The sequence below is a fragment of the Marmota flaviventris genome, chromosome 7 (assembly GCF_047511675.1).
Source record: "Marmota flaviventris isolate mMarFla1 chromosome 7, mMarFla1.hap1, whole genome shotgun sequence".
Lineage (NCBI taxonomy): Eukaryota > Metazoa > Chordata > Mammalia > Rodentia > Sciuridae > Marmota > Marmota flaviventris.
In genome coordinates this window covers 20,644,873-20,666,718 of record NC_092504.1, presented here as the reverse complement: position 1 = coordinate 20,666,718, position 21,846 = coordinate 20,644,873, and the positions used below count along the sequence as shown (strand labels likewise).

General features: G+C 32.9%; 1 protein-coding gene across 2 annotated transcripts in view; it reads right to left on the bottom strand.

The window, feature by feature from the left end:
* Tbc1d19 (TBC1 domain family member 19) overlaps positions 1 to 21,846 on the bottom strand; it is a 130,623-nt gene that overhangs the window by 44,656 nt on the left and 64,121 nt on the right. For both annotated transcript variants that reach the window (XM_027936598.2, XM_071614204.1), the window contains exons 10-13: positions 18,323 to 18,361; positions 16,155 to 16,267; positions 8,863 to 8,937; positions 4,842 to 4,904 (exon numbers count right to left, since the gene is read on the bottom strand). In XM_027936598.2, the coding sequence (XP_027792399.2) occupies positions 4,842 to 4,904; positions 8,863 to 8,937; positions 16,155 to 16,267; positions 18,323 to 18,361 (290 nt within the window). The remainder of the gene's footprint in view (positions 1 to 4,841; positions 4,905 to 8,862; positions 8,938 to 16,154; positions 16,268 to 18,322; positions 18,362 to 21,846) is intronic.

Genomic DNA, 21,846 nt, shown 5'->3' with positions numbered 1-21,846 from the left:
AATAAAAAAACTACATCATCTTAAGAATTTTTATTTGTTATTTACAGTGTGCTAGGCACTAAAATTACAATAAGAACCAAAACACACAATTTATATGAAAGAAACAATTATAAAATAATCAAGTAAGGTATAATAAATACTATAAATAAAATATATTACACAGTACTTTGAAAAACACATGTTAGATGTCTTTATGTTGGAGGTTAGCGGTTATTCAGGGAAGATGCAGTACATGCAGTAAACTGCATTTACCTGAGAGCTGAAGGGAAAATAGAAGTTTATTAGGTGAAGAGAGAAGGGTGACAGTCTTCCCTATAAGATGACCTGGAGGTCTTATTACCCTGAAGCAGAAAAGAGTTTAATAACGTGATGAGTCAACGATCAGGGTGGCTAGAGCAGCCAGCATCAGGGCAGAGAGTAAGCAACAAGGCTAGAGAGGTGGGATGGAGGCAGGGTGGCAAAATCCCGTGAAAGATTTTTGTTTTTGTTTTTGTTTTTAATCACACAAGTGACGTGAATTTACTGGTGTTTTAAAAAGCCTGCTAGGACTTCACTGTGCAGACCGAATTAAAGGTGGGGTGGCCAGCAATAGGCAAGAGAGATAAATAAGATGGTCAGTTTACTTTTTAGTTGTAGTATAACAGAAGACTTGTAGATTAATACCAATAAAATAATTCCATCTTTGGAAGAAAACCAATAGAATTTTTATGTGTAACAAATTATATATATAAAAAAAAGTCAATGAGTAAAATCCAGCAACTATTAACTCTTGAGACAACAGAATTTTAAAACCTGGATTTAAAAAGTATAACACTATCCGTAATCAACACCTTTATGGAAAAAACCAAACTGCTTTGTCTTGTTTTAAATCAGATAAATAGCATTTTTAGGGTAATTCTGATATATAAGTACAGTTTAGTCCATACTCCATTTGAATTAAGAATATGAAAGCCCATGAAGGTCTGGTGAATTGCCCAGGACCGCAAAGACGTCTGTCTGAAGACAAAACTACTAGAATGTGAGTTAAATAGATGGAAAAAAATTAAATATTTATTTTAGCTCCTGAGATTCTCTCATTGCTTTTGGGTTTGACAGTCTATGATATGTCTGGGCATGGGTTTCTGTTCACTGAGTTTCTTTAGATGTGTAAATTAATGTTTTCCATCAAATTTGAGATGTTTTCAGTCATTATTTCTTCAAATTCTGCTTCTTCTTCCCTTTTCTCTTACTTGTATTCGTTTCATGAATATGTTGATGAGCATAATCAGACCCTTAATTTTTCTGAGACTTTGTACATTTACCATCTTCCTTGTTCACTGGTTCTTTTCTGATTTTCCAAATGTACTGCTAAACCTCCCTGGCAAATCTTTCATTTCAGTTATATTTTTCAATTCCAGATTTTCCATTTGGTACTCTTTTACATTCAAATTCTTCCTTTTTCAGCAGTACTGGGGATGGAAACCAGGAGCCCTTTACCTCTGAGAGAAACCCCCAGGCCGTTTTATTTTTTTAATTTTGAAACAGGCTCTAAATTGCCACAGCTCGCCTCAAACTTGTAACTCCCTGGCCTCAGCCTCTAAACTACCTGGATTACAGGCATGCACCACTATGTTCAGCAATCTTTTACAATTTCTATCTTTTTATTGCTTTTCTTGATTTGATGAGACAATGCCATTGTAAATAGTTCTCTGAAGAAGCTGTACCTATAGTAAAAATCCTGAAGAATGCTTTATCTAGGATGACTAGAACTTATAATTTGAGAGGTAGAATCTTGTAGGTTCAGAGCCAAAATTATCTTGGGCTATATATGGGCTATATATTGGGCCCATTAATAGCCATTTACCTTAACTTTTGTATCTGGCCTAACATTCTCATGATTATTATGTAAACTACTTGGAATGTGTCACTCAACTTAGCCTACCTCTAGTTTCCACCATCCTAAAGCTAAGAATACCATAGGACAACATCTAAATTCATGCAAGAGATACCCCCTCCCTTATTATAATCCACCTGCCTGATGCTCCCACCAGTGTAACTGGTATATATTTTGACCTACGACTTTCTTTTGTTCTGTGACTATAAGAGTTTATGTAACCTCTTTTGTGGTAATACATGTTATTCAGGGTAACTGAAGTCTATATTTCTGGGCCATGATCACTTATATTTGGCTCAGAATAAACTACTTTTAATTGTGTGTGTGGGGGGGCAGGTACTGGGGATTTAACCCAGGGGTGTTACCCACCAGTCCTTTTTTATTTTTGAGACAAAGTCTCACTAAGTTGCCTAAGCTGGCCATGAACTTGCAATCCTCCTCCCTCAGCTTGTTCAGTCGCAGGGATCACAGGTGTGTGCCACCATGCCTGGCCAGAATAAACTATTTTATTTCCTTTAAAGTATGAACATTATTTTATTTTGATACTATCACACTTTTTTTTAACTTCTTTAATCATGGTTTCCTTTAGTATTTTTAAATATACTTACAATGGCTGCCTTAAAGTTTCTATTAATTCTAACATTGAAGCCCTTTTGTAGGCAGCCAGGGATTGTGGTTATTGTTATTTACTTGTTTCTTTAGTGACTTGGTTGGAATATGTTATTCAAGTCTAGTTCTCATACAGTATGAAGGCTCTGATGTACCTCAGAGGGTATAAATTTGGACATACTCACTCTTCAATGATACTGATTTTAGCAGGGATTTTTGACTATCTCTTCCTCTAATCTCAGTTAAGCATTATGTCTCTGTTGGTATCACAGATATTCTGTTTCACTAGTCGCAAGCTGTTTATTTTACTGTTTGCAACCATGTCCTCAGGTAGAAACTGTAATCACAGTCTGATTCAATTAAGTTTGAACCCCTTTGCAGAAGTCATTTTTGAAACTTGTCTTTAAGGTTTGTTCCTATCCCACTGGGACTTGTTGTAACTGTCTCTCTAGTTCTCTTTGGTACACTAGCTACTTATGGTTTAGTTGACACTCTCTTGGAGTTAAGAGCCTCCTATTAATTGCCTATCATTAAAATCTCTAGTATTTTAGACTCACTGGGTTGGAACTTTATCACACTCCGTATAAACTCATTTCTTTGAGGAGAGTCTCAAAGGTCCTGTTGTCAAGGCTCCCTTTTCCCCTCCAAACAAAATCTCGGAGTCATTGCTCTAGAGCTGGGATGGGGACATTGACCGACTTCTCTTGGCATGACACTTCTACTTTCTGAGAACAGACACTGGTTAAGGAAACAACCTCTGGTCTTCTCCGCTCACCTCTCCCATAGAACCTCCACTCTACAGGCAAGCTGGGATGGGCATTCAAGCTCTTAGTAGTCTTGGCCTGCTAAGAGGAGGTAGAGCTCTTGAGGAGATCTCTGCCCTGTGGGAAGGGAGCCCCCAACTTCTAGGTAGCACTTCTTCTGGATTCAACCATCTGTTAACACAGAACTGAGGGGGAAGAGTGGCTATCTGCCACTCATGTGGAGATACTGTAGCTCTTGACTAGGAACTGGAGGGAGTGGGAAGCCCGATCTTTTTGGCCATACTCAGAACTGAAGCTGTCATTTTGATCAGAGGGTGAGGGGAGGCCAAAAGTAGGTCTCATGTGCCACAAGTGGTTTTCACTAGAATTTAGTAGCTTTTTTTGAATAAACGCTTCTTACTGACTTGTTGTATAATCTTGGGACAGTTTCCAGAGACTTTTATTTTTCTTCTTAAATAGTTTTCACTAGCTATGTTTTGTCTACTGGGGATAGTTCTGTGGATCTACTCATGCCACCATTGCAGAACTGATAATTTCTATTCAACATTTCCAAAGAACAGAGCTATCAATAAACTAGTAGTATTATATAAATGATGCTAACTTTAGACATTCAAAAATTTACTGGGTACCAAGAACTAGACACAGTGCTACATATTAGCTATATAAGCAAGTAAACTTTCCAACTTTTATTTTTAGATTTCCCAACTCTTAATTAATATCCAATTTTATATTAAAGAATAGAATTTTAAATCTTTACTATTTTTTTACATTTGAAATTACAAAATCTTAAAATTGTTTCTGTAGTTATTTCAAAATTTAATTTTATAAAGTCTTATACTTAAGCTCTTAGAATGTATGATTAATTAAGCCTGTTTGAGAGATTCTTATTTAACTTTATCTTTCCTTTAAAATATATATAAACCACCAACACCATTATCAAAGAAAACACTTGTTCATCCAAACAGCTGGGACTGATTTACGCTTAATCAAGAAGAAATTATTATATGGAATCTATACATTTCCTTGATGACATTTATATTGTCATTCATTCAAAATCAATATGTATGTGTAATCTTTATCTAAAAAGAACATTATCTAGGTAATTCTATGTGAATTACTTATTTTCTACTTATGATAAATTATTTTATCTTCGTAGATATGAAAAAGACCCAGGGAAGGATCCAAATCCACAGTATCAGCATATGAAATTGCCAAAGAATAATCATGACACTACACATTGATTTCAAAATATTTACTCAATATTTTTAATAAAAAGTATCATGTAAATACTTTCTCTAAACTTATTTGGATGGATTAAATATGAATACAATTTAAAAATTGCTGTCAACAACAAAGATAGAAAACTTACCTCTGATTGTAGTGTATGTGACTAAAATTCATTAAGGAACTTTTATTCTCCCACCCCATTCCACTGTAAGGGCAAAAATTAACTTTATCTCAACTTTAGAACATGTAATATGATAAACATGATTTTGATTTTAGAAGGATTTAGTTAACAATAGAGATAACTCTTAAAGTATAATGATTCAGAAAACCTAAAACAAAGAATTACATATTTAAAATTTTAAACTTACCTGATATAAATAATCTTCAAATACAAAATAATAATCATCATTGCTTGCTGTCAACTTTACATCCTATGATAAAAAGTAAAGAATATGTTATTGTTTAGATATTACACGGACCCCAAAAGTTCATGTATGAGACAATGTAAGAAGGTTTAGAGGTGACATGATTGATTTATGAGAGTCTTAATCAATGAATTAATCCCCTTCAGGTAACTGAAAGCAGGTGGGGTGTGACTAGAGGAGCAGGTCATTGGGGACTTGCCTTTGAAGTTTATATTTTGTTGTGGTGAGGAGAGCTCTCTCTCTGCTTCCTGATCATCATATCCTAAGCCACATACCTCCCCCACACTTTTCTACCATGATGTTCTGCTTTACCTTGGGCCCCAAAGAATGGAGTCAGCCATGTATGGACTCAGACCTTCAAAACTATGAGCCCCAAATAAACTTTTCCTCCTCTAATTGTTCTTGTTAGGTCTTTTGGTCATAGCAGCAAAAAGGCTGACTAAAATAAAGACTGCTTTCTGAAAAGAATCCAGATGAATGTCTATAGTCCTAAAGCACAATTATTTAGAAATTATTTAGAAACAATGATGCAATGAATCTATTCCTTTATGTAAGATTATAAACTTCTCAATTAGATTTTATCACTGTTACATATTTACTTGACTAAGATATATGATACATTATTTGATCACTACTTCCTTACATTTTTTAAGGTTCAATTAGTAACTTTATTATTTATTTCAATTTTATATCCCTTTAATATTTAGGTGTCATAAAACTTGAAAAGTAGATACAATCATAGCATCTAGAAGCAACCAAAATTAACTGGTCCCAAATTTCTGCTTTAATCTCATAATTCAAATATACATACTTGCCATTCCCTCAAAATACCAAATATTTTCTGGCCTTTGTAAATATTCATTTGCCAATCACCATTTGTCCCTAGGAACCTAATATTGACTTTTCATAAACTCATCTTCTAAGAGCTAGTCACTGACTTCTTCTGAGTCAAGTATTAGTTCCTTCCTTTAAATATAACTCTATTCTCACTTCCTGACCTGAGACCACTTTATAAATTTCTGCTCTCCTTGATTTTTATATACTTAGCATCACCACAGTACCTTCCACATAGTAGTACCCAATACATATTTGAAGAATAAATGACAAATAAATAAAAATTAACAGAAATTACATGTTGCAGCAGGTATCCTTCCTCAATAACAAATAAACAAAAGCCCAGAAAAGTAAACCAAAACATCTCCACTTCCCCCGAGATATCTCTGAACATTTTGTACAGTGAGTTGGAACCTGCTGCTTTGTATAAGAACATGGATATTCTTTATATATAGAGATATGAAAAATTGTGCTCTATATGTGTAATAAGGATTGTAATGCATTAAAAAAATGGATATTCCAACAGATCTGACAAAGATTTGAAATCCAGTTCAACTACTTCTAGCTGTATGACTTTGGTCAGGGACTCCAAGCCTAGGTCTTCATATCTGTACATGGGACATCATTAGCTACTTCAGAAAGTATGGATAAATGCCCAGAACAATATAAGAAACAGAGCAGGCCCCCAGAAATCTATTTTAAAAGTTAACCCAAATCCCCTATAATTATAGTAATTTTCATTTTTTCATCAGTACATACATTTAAATACAGATCCCGAACTTGTATCAAAAAACCCCAGATATAAAGCACACCATACTTTTGGACCTAAGTAATATATAATCAATTCAACAAGTATTGATTGATTGGTTGGGATGAACACAAACATCAAAACACAAAGAAATAAAAAAGACAATATTTCGCTCCTAAAAGTCTACATTCTTGCTGACAAGAAAATATACATAGCAAAAATATGGAAAGAAGTACAAAGAAATATTGCAGAAGTCCATTATAATATAGATGAAACTGGGCTGGTGAGCACATCAGCAATTGGTAGGGATGAAATGAGTCATGGGTGACTGTGGAGGTAGTAAATGTGTACCAAGTCTGGAAAAACTTAAAGCCAAAGAACAAAGGGAAAGAATGGGGTGGGGTTTTCTATGTCGGAAGACAATATAGGCAATGGTAGAGACTGCACATCTGCACCACTGGTGATACTGCCTCTTACTGAGTTAACTGGTTCTTGAGGACCAAAAATCTTTGCATGTTTTAATGGTAATGTGATTCTCCCAAACTCATCCCTAGCCAACAAAATCTGACTCTCTAGTATTTAATTTTTCTTATTAGAGAGAAATAATTTTTTTCCCTCGGGGATATGATACTGAAGGAAAGTTAAGAAACCCTAGTACAAATTGTCAGGTCATAGTAACTTTTAGAAAACTGTACGTATGGACACAAGGCAACTTTGTGGGAAAACAGAAAGCAATTAAGGCAGAACCATTTAATAACTTAGTGTAGTGGGGCTGGAGTTGTGGCTCAGAGGTAGAGCACTTTGCCTCATATGTGTGAGGCACTGGGTTCGATTCCTAGCACCACATATAAATAAGCAAATAAAGGTCCATCAACAATTTAAAAATATTTTTAAAAAATAAAATAACTTAGTGTACTGAGAGAATGATGATATTTTGTATTTAGAATTGCCTTGTCCCATTCATTCCTTTTACCACTTTATTTTCAGTTAAATTTAAAACTTTGTCTTTGTTATAGGGAGTGTAATAAAGCTTTAATAAGTTTTAAAAATGCAGCTGCTACATGCATAGGCCTTCATAGCTTCTTTTTAAAAAATAAAATATACATTTGCACTGGGGCTCCCTCTTCAGAGAGGCACCTCCAGCCTGGTATATTTTTCAGTTGCTGAACTTCTCATAACCACTTTATCAGCAGCCCCAGGGATTCAGTGCACCACTTCCATTTGCATTATTTTATTATTTTTGGTTTATTACTTTTAGCAGTTGTTTTATTATTATTTTGTGTTTTTAAATAGCTTTTGCCTAAGTGCTTGTTTTTATTAGTACTCTGATTACAAAGCTGCAAAAGTTTTGCATGGTGTACTATATTTTCCCCTAAAACTCTGTGATTTTTAAGACATATTATTGCAGAATGGGAGTCCTCCTCACCTCCAAGGAAAACACTGACAGCCTAAACGCTGGTGCCTATTATTCTTATGGTAGTTGCCAGGATTAAATGATAGTCTAGGTAAAAGTTTGGTACATTATATGGCAAATAGTAAGCAGTCATACAATCACAGTTGTTATTATTGCCCTTGGCCATGTTCTACTCAGACACATTTCAAGGTCTTCAACGTGTTATCTTTTCTTCCCCATTTATGAGAACTGCAGTAAGAATCTCCTTTACATTTTAAATTATGAATTTAAAATCCAAGTCTCTTAAATAGTAAAATTACTAATCCGGAAGTAGTCATATCCTATGTTATGCGTTAAGCATCTACAACTTGACTCAACAAGTTGATTAACAGATGCTTGAAGACAAACATTCAAAGTATTCCTACCCTAAAACTTGAAATATATATGGCCATATATTTAGAAACTAAAACAAATTTAAAAAGACTTCAGTTCAAAGAGACATACAAGTAGGCCCTAAAGAATCATGAGATAAAAATGATGAAATTATTATACTCTGTTTTTCTTTTCAGTTGCTTGTGTATTTTGTTTGTGTAGAAAACTTAAATTTTTAAATCTGTTTTTCTTAATGAAAAAACAGGAGGCCCAGGAAAGGATCACGAGGACAGATTCATAGGGAAATGAAAAGAAAACACTGAATTCAGACTTTAAGTTTGAAGGCCAACCTTAATTTTATAGGTAGAATGATAACTTAAAATTATTATTTATCTATTTATTTGAGACAAGGTCTCACTAAATTGCCCAGGCTCACCTAGCACTTGCAATCCTCCTGCCTCAGCCTCCTGAGTAGCTGTGATTACAGGTTCCTGGCACTAAAAATTATTTTTCAAGTTTAACATATATCATTGCACCTAGTACCTGCCATTCATATGAAAAACTCTTAATTTTTAATGATAATGAAATGGAAAAAAACTATACATATTTTTACTTACTTTATATATTAGACTGTCTACCAAAAGGTCATGTTGTATCACATTCATCTTAAGTTGCTCATAATACAAGATGTCCTAAATGTAAAACAGGTCAAAATATTAGAGGTCAGTCACATTTATAAAGCCAGTCTCTATAACTTTAATAAGTAACAATCTTAATAATATCATAAATACTAAGAAAATAGGAACTCTGTTCTATTCATTACTACATCCCCCAAGCCTGACCAATATAAGATGTTCAACAAATATGCCTGTTCCTTTACTCATGATAACATCTGGCACTTTGTGGGTATTCACTCATTATTTGCTAAATTGATTTTCATTTAATTTTAATAGCAAATATAGTATTTATTAAGTAGCTTCTAAATACAAGGCACCATTTTAACAATTAAACATGAATTAACTCATCTAATCCCAATAAAATGGGATTGAATTTTATTTAATTTCAATAAAATGAAATAGATCAGTGATTACTATTTCCACTAACATTTCAGAACTAAGGCCACAAAACTATGAGATTTGATTAATCCATACTGCCTAATATGCAAATTATTACAAAATAGTAAGTTCAAACATAATAAGTCACTACTAGTAGTAAAAACAATCATATGGTATAAAAATAAATCAGCATTTTATATTAGAATACGGTCTCATAATACTTTAAGATCTGACTCTGTATCATGATGATAGGCTAATGTTTATTTAATAGAGAATAAGAAATAGAAGGAAGAAGAGGAAAATTAAAAGGAAAGGACTAAGAAGGAAAGGAAAGGGAATGAGGGAGAAAGGTAAAGCGGGAGAAGGGCTTGAAACTGTAATAAAGTTAAGCATCAGGTTAATACTTGATCAGAAAAAAAAGTTGATCAGAATATTAAGGACAAAGGTCAGGATCAAATGGGTAGTAGCTGTCTTAAAGGGAGGTAGCAATATTGTCTCACTGCTTTAGCAGATCCCTACATTCTTCTGAATGCCACCATTCATCTCACAGACCTGGTCTCCACCCATGCCCACTGCTTGGCTTTATCATATACACTGCTCTGTGTGATTCTTTCCAGAGATATTTTCCTAAACAAGTAAGAGTTGTGGGACAGGATCACCTGGGACAAGGAGGAATATTTATTACAGGATGATATCTTACTCTAACTTTCTGGAAATACTGATTTCTGTATATTTTTCATACATCCATTTGTCTTACCAAAATGTCTTGTTTACATGTTTTTATTAGTATACTATCAGTATAGGTAATATTGGTGTTCATTTTGACATAATTATACATGCATGGAATAGAACTTGCTCCATTTTAGCTTCCAGTACTTCCCTGTTCCCCTTTCTCTATGCCATTGGCATTCCTTCTATTTATTTATAGTTAGTTAGTTGATGCTATATAGAGAGACGTGAAGGTAAAATTCACTATTATATATATATGTGTGTGTGTGTGTGTGTGTGTGTATATATATATATATATATATATATATATATATATATATATATATATATATATCATAAGCTCTTACTAATCACAGTAATTTTTTGATCTCTTGGATTTTCTGGGTAGACAATCAATCATCTAAAAAGAAGATAACTATGTTTCTTTTTGTCCCCAAACATAAACCAATTCATTTCCATATCTTATAGCATTAGCTAGGACCTCAAAAAACTATGATGAATAATAATAATGATAGTATTACTACTTTTTTCCTAATTCTAATGAAAAGAACTTTGGCATTTCTGTTACTTATTGTGTACTTATTGTGTTTTGAGAACTAGTCTTACTATGTTTCAATAATTCCATTTACTTTAAAGATTTGATTAGAAATGGCTGTTGAATTTAATCAAGGCCGTATGATACCTTCTGACATTTTTTCCCCTTTAATACATGGATGTCTGAGGGGTAAAGGCCTACTGGCTGTGACACCCATCATTCAACACTCTCAGTGTTGATTCAGTTGATCCAAACTGGCCAGTCCAGTCTCCCTTTTTTCTCAGTGGTTCTCTAAGCTGTATGGTTGGTCAAACAAATGACCTTTGTGTTGAAGGGGATTACCCTTGAGAATTCTTATTAACATATTTTTATTAAATGATTTTGTATTTTATTCAAGGACCTTTGTATCTCCCACATAAAGCACTGAGAATTAACAGGTCTTACAGACATTTGAAAAAACACTGCTTTAGAACAATTTTGGTGATAATTTATTTTAACTTGAAATTTGCTTTAACATTTTTACTGACATAAACAAAGAATATCAATTTAAGGAAATATTTCTTTAGGTAATATATATGGAATATGTATTCATATCTGCATTATAACCCATGAATTATAAGTACTCAGAGAACTTAATTTTAGTTGCTAAATTTATTTGAAATTGCATTTGTAATACTTTCTATTATAAATAAATAGTATTCCCTTTGTAATCAATGCTAGAGAACTACTAAATATTTTTTAAAGTAATTACTAAAATACTAATTTTAGTATCACATGCTTCCACAAAAAAATACATCTTCAAAATGCTGTGAATGAAATGTTTTTAACTCTGAAGAAAATTTTTATTGGTTCTTGTTTTTTTAAAAATATTTTTATAGTTGTAGATGGACACAATAACTTTATTTTATTTGTTTATTTTTATGTGGTACCAGGGATTGAGCCCAGAGCCTCATGCATGCTAGGTAAGCACTCTACCACTGAGCTACAGCCCCAGCCCGAAAATTTTTATTGGTTCTTATTGTTCCAAATAGCTAACTAGCCCATAAATATAATTCTACAGTATTCTAATAAATTAATGTACAAATACTGATTCAGATGAATATTAAAATATTTTAATAGCAGAGCATTACATATGAAATACTGACTAACTGAATGAAAACTGTACCATGTTGGTCAACAATTCTCATCTGTCAATAAAAATTTCAAATTTACAGATGATATAATGAAAAGTACTCCATTTCTGAAGTTTATAATTTCTATATATTGTTTCACACAATTTAACAATAACTTAGAATATATTGGCTTTTTCCAACATATCCCTTTACACTGACTTTATTACCTATTAAAATACAAAGTGAATTAAAAGAACTTATTGATAATTGACATTGCAACAAAGATACTATAGACATAAGAATTACACAATTACATATGATGTTAAATTTACATATGTAAATTATATTGTCTAATTACGTATATAGATATTTGACAAGTAAATATTTTATGTTTTGTTATTTTTTGTATATCACATCATATACCTAAGTAAAATGTAAAATTTTAGTATATTTCATTTAAAAATTATCAGATGTTTAATATTCCAGGTTAGAACATAGAGATATAATAGTAATTCAGAGATGAGTTTCCTGATCTCAGAGAAATTTAGGTTAAACTTAAACCTTGGTTATCAAGTGATTTAGACACAAGTTCAGGTAGAGTTCACAGAATTTGAGTTATGCTACTGTTTACTAGAATCAACCATTGTCTAATATATTTTATCAATACATGGGCAGAATTGTATACCTTATAGTTTCAATGTTTATTCAAAATAAAATTATTATGTGGATTTAAAATTTTGAGTTTCCTAACAAATGGATATAAATAGTAAATTGAATTAAGGGAAAAATGTTTTTTCCACCCAATTATAATTTTTGAAGATCTAAAAATATCTGTTAAACCAGTTATATGGCAATTTGCTGCCCCAGAGCAGCACGAAGATATGCAGTTATCATCTGTATTCCTACCAGGACCCCTACTCACCCATATGAATTAGGAAAGGTTTCCTGGAAGACAAGGCACTATAAAATGCTGTGAATAAATTAATGCCTGCAACATAAGACATATAATAATGATATTGACAAAATATATCTTCAATTCTAGAGGAAAAATTCAGGAGAATCTGAAACTAGAAAGGAGTTAGGAAATACAGATATCTAGTTTGTACAGTTAAAAAAATAAGATTTGGCCAAGCTAAATGTGTTACCTTGTGATTAAACTAGTCCTCCTACTTCTCACTCTACACTGTTTAGTCTCAGCAGTTTTTAGTGTAATGAGAGAAAAACATGGATGGGAGAGTCAAAATTATAACATATGGTTTTACTGTAATATATTATAACATATAGTTGATAAGGGACAAACTTTATATTAATATTTTAATTTATACTCTAAAATACATAAGTATTTATACAATTCCATGATTACCAGTAAAAACAGGACATTTTAAAGAGTATTTGGTATAAGCTCTAGAAATGCATATAGTAGGAGTAACAAATTATGAATATGAAAAGCACACACTGAAAAACAAAGTAGTCCAAAATTTAGCATCAGAGAATATCCAGCAATATCATTTGGTCTAAAACTTCTCTTAAATAAATCAGGATATAAAATCAACACCCATAAATCAAACACATTCCTATACATCAGCGATGAATCTACTGAAAGAGAAATTAGGAAAATTATTCCATTCACAATAGCCTCAAAAAAAACAAAAACAAAAACAAACAAACAAACAAACAAAACCCTGGGAAATCAATCTAACAAAAGAGACAAAAGACCTCTATAATGAAAACTACACAACGCTAAAGAAAGAAATTTAATAGAAGATGGAAAGCTCTCCCATGCTCCTGGATAGGCAGAATTAATATTGTCAAAATGGCCATACTACCAAAAGCATTATACAGATTTAATGCTATTCCTATTAAAATCTCAATGACATTCTTCATAGAAGTAGAAAAAGCAATCAAAAAATTTATTTGGAAAAAATAAGAGACCTAGAATAGCTAAAGCAATCATTAGCAAGAAAAGTGAAGCTGGAGGCATCACAATACCAGACCTTAAACTACACTACACAGCTACAGTAATAAAAAAGGCATGGTATTGGCACCAAAATAGACTTGTAGACCAATGATACAGAATAGAGGACACAGAGACAAACCTACATAAATATGGTTATGTCATAGTAAACAAAGGTGCCAAAAACATTCACTGGAGAAAAGATAGCCTTTTCAACAAATGGTGCTGGCAAAACTGGAAATCCATATGTGGCAAAATGAAATTAAACCTCTATCTCTCACCCTGCACATAAATCAACTCAAAGTGGATCAAAGACTTATGCACTAGAACAGAGACCCTGCAGCTAATAGAAGAAAAAATAGGCCCAAATATTCACCATGTCAGCCTAGGATCTGACTTCCTTAACAAGACTCCCAAAGCGCAAGAAGTAAAATCAAGAATAAAAGGGATGGATTCAAATTAAAAAGCTTCTTCTCAGCAAAGGAAACAATAAAGTGAGGGGAGAGCCTACAGATTGGGAGAAAATCTTTATGACATAAACCTCCGATAAAGCTTTAATCTCTAGGATGTATAAAGAACTCAAAAAACTTAATACCAAAAAAAAAAGAAAGAAATAACCTAATCAATAAATCGGCTAAGGAACTGAACAGACACTTCACAGAAGAAGAAATACAATTGATCAACAAATATATAAAAAAGTGTTCAACATCTCTAGCAATTAGAGAAATGCAAATCAAAACTACTCTAAGATTTCATCTCACTCCAGTCAGAATGGCAATCATCAAGAATAGAGGCAACAATAAATGTTGGTGAGGATGTGGTGAAAAAGGTACGTACACTCATACATTGCTGGTGGGACTGCAAATTGGTGCAACCACTACGGAAAGCAGTATGGAGATTCCTCAGAAAACTGGGAATGGAACCACCATTTGACCCAGCTATCCCACTCCTTGGATTATACCCAAAGGACTTAAAATCAGCATACTACAGTGACACAGCCACATCAATGTTTATAGCAGCTCAATTCACAATAGCTAGACTATGAAACCAACATAGGTGTCCCTCAATAGATGAATGGATAAAGAAAATGTGGTATATATACTCAATGGAATATACTCAGCTTTAAAGAAGAGTAAAATTATGGCATTTTCCAGTAAATGGTTGAAGCTAGAGAATATCATGCTAAATGAAATAAGCCAATCCCACAATACCAAAGGCCTGATGTTTTCTCTAATATGCGGATGCTAATTCACAATAAGGCAGGGGGCACCAGTGAAGAATAGTGTTACCTTAGGCTAGGTAGAGGGAAGTGATGGGAAGGAAAGGGAGTGGATGGAAGGTAGGAAAGATAGTAGAATGAAACAGAATTATTACTGTATGTATATATGTGACTACATGACCAATATGATTCTGCATATGTACACTCAGAAAAATGAGAAATTATATCCCATCTATGTATGATATATCAAAGTTCATAAATGTATTTTACTATCATGTATAACTAATTAAAACAAAAAAATTAAAAAAATAAATCACTAGTGTTATACTTTTAAAAAGGAAACATAATTTTTGACAGCACTGTTCATAAGAGATTTTAAAAATATACACATACATAAATAAATATACACATGAATTCAAAATTTGCAATGGCAAAAGTATATCTTTTATAATATATATTAATGTTTTATTTTCTTAAAGTCTGCATAATTACTAATTATAATTAATTTTAACATAATTAAATGTAATATGTAATTATTAATACCATTAGTGGTGACTATTTACATGCTGGGCACTGTGATAAAAGACTCACATACATTATTTTGTATACCTGACACGATTATTCTGTGATATATATGTAAGTATGGGCTTGAAGAAACTTAAGTAACTTCCTCAATGATATATGTTTAGTAAGCTAGATAGACATGTTTAGTATAGCTAGCTAGACCGTTATACATATATCCACTAAGAGTACTTCAGGAAGAATCAATGTCTTATAAAATTTTCCTTTATTAAATTGAATACCTTTCTGTTGGTGAATTCCCTTCATATTCATCATACTTCATAAAATAAAATGTTCTCAGATTTGGAAAAATAATATGCCTAAATAATCTGTCAAATTTTATAACCATGAGAATAGTATGTATTTAAGGTGAATATAAGAACAAATCATTCATTTAGTTTTAATACTGAGTTGCCCTTCTTTATTTCTTCCTATTCTAACATTTCCATTCTATCACACACCTTTATTTATCTAAATTATCAGATTCCACTTCTCAAAATGTTACTTATGGTTTTGTTGGAAATATATAGGATCACATAACAAAACCGCCTATGTTAAGAACACTGATTAAGTAACATGTTAAGTTTTGTCTTAGAACCTAAAACTACAGTGATTTTGAAAATCGGGGGGGGGGGGGGGGCGGTAAATAACAGACTAAGAAACAAAAGTTTCCATTTTGAATTACTGATTTTTGAAAAATAAACATTAACAGCTCAAATGTGACTTGTCATTTTTTCATCTTACCTCAGGTTGACTGGAAATATTCAAAATGAGGGCCCACAATTCAGCTCTTAGTGCTGTGGGACTGCCTTGTCTGATGTACTGTTGAGCAGCAGCACTATCTTGTTCTGCTAGAACTGTCAAAGGTACATTAGAATCTCATTAGAAAATTCATAATGTAAGAAGCATCACCAAATCTTTAATTATAAATCTTTGGGGAAGCTAACAATCTTTATATTTGAAAGATTATTAAAATATAAATAATTACACCTTTTCTTGTGGGAGGTCAACCTTACACATGACTGAGTTACACTCCCCAGCTGGTTGCTGAGGCGCTCAGTCGCAGAAATGTGGCACCCTTCTTGGGTGTGAGGGTCGGTGTCTCCTGCATGGGTGTGTCTTGCTACAGCCCCATGGGTGGAGCTATGCTCACCTCTTCCTTCGTAATCTAACCCCTTGCCCTGTTTAGGATAGAATCTTCCATGGAAGTGCCTTGTGTGTGTCCCCTTCTCTTACTGTGTCCTTGGGTGTGGCCTACCCAGGTGTCAGTCAACCTGCTGACAGTGGACTTCATGAAGATACTTAGCCCCCTGAAACCTGTCCCCTTGCCTCATTTGAATAGCTTCTCCTCAATAAAAGGGGTCAGCGCGTGCTCTCTCTCTCTCTTTCTGCGGACCCTTAAGGTCAGAGGAGCCGTCACAGCGACCCCAAAGAAAAAGGTATTTGTGTCTCTTGTGTGGTTATTTTGTGCAGCCCAGTTAGCCCAGTTTGACTGGAGTGACCCCTGAGCATTTTAGTCGCGAGAACAGAAATCCGGCATTTTCTTCCTTTTGATCCCTAGCTTTTTATATTGCCCCATTTATAACCCTAAAAGTGTCAAGTCTTAAGATTTTCTAGCTTCTACCCAGCCTGACAAAAGCTTTTAAATGTAGGTACCTTGAGAATACATTGCTTTAACTACAGTTCCATGGATCGAAAACTACTAATGGTGCGTGTGTGTGTGTGTGTGTGGGGGGGGGGGTGTGTGTGTGTGTTAAATTTTATTCTCTATGATCAAGTAAAGTCATATCTATAGACCCTTAATTTTTTTTTTTACACATTCCAGTAAATCATGAAAGTTCTAATACCTGTAAATGGTACTGTACATAAAGTATCATTACTAAGGGCTATATAAGAATGTAAATTATCCATTCTATTGGATGACCTTTTAGCTAACCCAAAAATCAATATAAAGAGGGATTTTTAAAGGAGAAAAACAAAGATCTGACGAAATTTTAAGACAGCCAAAATTATTCTTAAGCAGGCAAGTTTAGCAACTTGTCATAAACTTTCATGTTTATTTTCTTTAATGAAAATATGGGTTATTCACTGAATAAATAAAGGACCAAAAAATAGGACACATTAGACAATAGTTGATGTCTAACAGTACTATTTTATTATATTTCTCTTCAAAGAGGAAAAAAATCTTTTACTAAACAAAAATGGCATGACTAGAATAAAGGGATCATATAAAATAAAGAGATGAAACATTCTTTAATTTTCAATTGTGTTTAATGAAAGTGTCAAATCACACAAATGAAGTCATTTAAATATAATTTTGAAAAACTGAACTAAGGAATTTGGTAGATAATTGTTATAGAAGGTACACTTCGACACAAAGACGTATCTGTACTTCAGAGTTCAAAGACACAATGGGATTTATAAACACAAGGAAAAGAATCATCAAAAGAAAGGGGGAAATTATTCTCCAGGATACAAAAAAGCTGCTTCAGTTATTAAGTTCTTAACCATTGTGACAGCCAGCAGGAACATACAGGAGCACATTCTCATTAACACTAATGAGAGGTGTGTGGGGGCATCAAAGAAAAAACCTGCCCCTTTGATTATAAAATGAAATTCTATTGCTGCTAGTTTTAATGTACTGTCACTGAAGAATGTGTGTCTGTATGTCTTCAGTGAGCCAACTGTGCACATCTTTATCTGACATTTACTGATGAGACTAAAATGATGCATTTCCTTCAACATAAAGATACAAATAAAGATCACTATCAGATTATCTGCATTGTTTAATATTACTCCTACTTAGGTTTTTAGCTTTTCAGAGATTAAATTTCAGTAGGAGGTATTTTATGGAGACATTTACTTAAACTGTCCCATTTTTCAGAAATTGTCATAACTTGCTAAAAGCTTACCTTTTTGCCCAATACGTACATGTTCATTTTCAAAAAGTTCTAATAATGTTAAAAGAAAATAAAATTATTAGACACAAATGTGATAAACCACATTTAGAATAAGAGCTTCTGGTAGTTATATTTCAATTATTTTAAAATTGAATGGCTTCTTAGAAAATAACAATAATATTTATTCTAATCACAGAAAAAACTTTTTCTAAGTTGTTTAAAAGTAAGTTCATATATTTAATCAGAAGAAAAAGCAGTGAATTAATTTTCCCTTTGTTAAAACAGAGTATTATTCTCATATCCATCTTTGATTTTTTTTCCTAAAACAATCCCAAAACTAAAATTTGTTGATAACTTCCTTTATATAGTCATACTTCTTCTTAAATCTACTGGTAAAGTATATATAACAATAGTATATCTTATACAGGTAAAATCCCACTATACAAAAGCCATTTAAAAAGATTTTACAGGAAAGACTATTTTTTTAAGTATCAATCATATTGGAAAAAGACTCATAAACTAGACTATATTAAACTAAAACATCTTCTGTTCACCAAAAATCACCATTAAGAGAGTGAAAGATTAAGTCTCAAAGGAATAATATATATATATGGCAAAAGACTAACATCCAGAATACATAAAGAACTTGTGATAGAAAATGACATGAGTCTAATAAATGTCTAATAAACATGTGAAAAACCTCTTGACCACATTAGTTACCAAAGAAATATAATTATAACTATTGTGAAACACACACAATCACAAATGTAAATGACTGATAATTCTCAATGCAAAAGAAATATGGAGCAAATTGAACTTCTCATACAAAGCTGATGGGAGTATAAATTGGTACAATCATTTTGGAAAACTGGCAGTATGTACTAATACAGAACTTATGTACATCATATGATAATTACCAATTATCTCTCAGATATGTAAACAAAGAGACAGTACAAGAATATTCATAGTAACACTATTGATAAAAACTAAATAGTGGAAACAACTTAAATGATTATCAACAATAAACAAGATAAATAGTGATACACACAGTGGATTACAATACAGCTATCAAAATGAGTGGTTTATCATCAATGTTTATAGCAGCACAATTCACAATAGCGAAACTGTGGAGCCAACCTAGATGCCCTTCAGTGAATGAATGGATAAAAATAATGTGGCATTTATACACAATGGAATTTTACTTAGAAATAAAAGAGAATAAAATCATGGCATTTGCAAGTAAATGGATGGCATTGGAGAAGATAATGCTAAGTGAAGTTAGCTAATCCCAAAAAAACAAATGCCGAATGTTTTCTCTGAAATAAGGAGGCTGACTCATAGCAGGGGAGGGAGGGGGAGCATGGGAGGAATAGATGAATTCTAGATAGGGAAGAGGGGAGGGAGGGAAAGGGAGAGGGTAGGGGATTAGCAAGGATGGTAGAATGTGATGAACATCATTATCCAAAGTACATGTATGAAGACACAAATTGGTGTCAACATACTTTATATACAACCAGAGATATGAAAAGTTGTGCTGTATATGTGTAATAAAAATTGTAATGCATTTCACTGTCATTTATTTTTTTTTAAAAATCAATAAAAAAAGAAAATTAGTGGTTTATAAAATTCTATACAACATTATGAATCTTACAAACAACATTAAACAAAAAGACACAAAAAGTACATACTGTATGATTCCATTTTTATAAAGTACAAAAACAGACAAAACTAACCTATGATGCCAGAAGTCACAATAGTTGTTACCCTTAGGGGAGTAGAGTCCAGAAGTGTAGCTAAGGGGTTTTCTAGCATGCTGGTAACATTCTTTTCTTGATCAGGTTGGAAGTTACATAAATGTTTTCACTTTGTAAAAATTCACTGACATATTTAATGATCTGTGTTCTTTAAAGCAAGTACATTATACATCTATAAAAGTTATTTTAAAATTATAGCAAAACAAAGAATAAGATTATGAAACTATGAGGGGAGAACTTTTTTTAAAATAATTTTTTTAGTTGTTGTGGGACCTTTATTTTATTCATTTATTTATATGTGGTGCTGAGAATTGAAGCCAGTGCCTCCCACATGCTAGGCAAATGCTCTACCACTGAGCCACAACCCCAGCCGGCTAAAGGTGAGAAGTTTTTATCTTTCCCCACCCCAGAGAAAGATCAGTTGTTCAACTTCCTTTTCTCCTCCTTTTCACTACCTTCTGAGGAAGAAAGAGCTAATAACTGAATTTGGAAGATCCCAGGACAGTAAATAACCTTCTCAAATGAATTAACTGTGTATGAAAGGTCATAACTTTGTATGACTTAGTAAGTAGAGCCCTGCTTCAACTGCCCCTTCTACATAACAACAGCAAATACCACAGTGACCTTCTATGTCATTTATCACCTTATCTTCCCTAAGAGCAGAGATTGTCTCATATCTATCTACTCACCAATTTCTGGCCCACAGCAAGGTCTCTATAGGTATTTGTTGTATTACAAGTGAATCAAAGAAGCAAAATCTATTTTCTAAGTATTGTGTTACTATAACATTTAGAATAATTTTAAGTAATTCTTAAAGATTACTTCAAAAGTGAAAAACAAATATAATTTCAGGTCATGTTACTATTTTCTTTCCTTTTCTTATACCTGGCTATCATTGGCATCGACAAAAGTATATTTTATTCTTATAAAATAAAAAAAAAACTTGCAAAGGTGGCAGGAGGGAGGTAGCATAGTATACTACACTTTGGAGACAACCTGCTTAGTTTTGAATCCTGAATCCACAACTTACTAGTTTTATGACCTTGAGCAAGTTACTTAACATCTCTACTTCTTCAACTATCTCACATCATACAAGAAATGAATATCACCATACATCACCAGAATGACTAGAACAAAGAAGATGGGATATACTAAGGGGATACATTAGGAAGGATGTAGCAACTGTGACTCTCTTGCACTGTTGGAAGTATAAACTAGTATCATCTTCTTTGAGAACTCCCTAGCAGCTATCTACTAAAGCTAAACATACATAAACCTTAGGACACAAAAACTGCATTCCCAGGTACATGCTCAACTGAAGAGAATGGTATGTTCACCAAAAGATACATGCTAGAATATTTAGAGTAGCCTTATTTACAATTGCCTCAAACTTAAAACTTCCCAAATACTTATCAGCAATAGATGGGGAAAAAAAGTGATATAAAGATACAGTGAAATACTATAAAGCAGGAAAGTGACCTACAAATACATACAAGAAATGAATACCAGTATGGCTGAATCTCACAAATAAAACATTAAAAAAAGAGACATCAAAGAGAAACATCATGTTCTTCATACATATAAAATCCAAGAATGGCAAAATTTAAGAATGTCTGCTAGAAATCAGAATAGTAGTTATTGAAATAAAAGATAAAGATTGACCTGGGTTCGATCCCCAGTAACACACACACACACAAAAGATAAAGATTAAAAGAGGTTGGGAGGGGAGCTTCTGTTTATTGTGTTTAATTTGTACAAATTAATTGAACTGTCCCCTCTGAT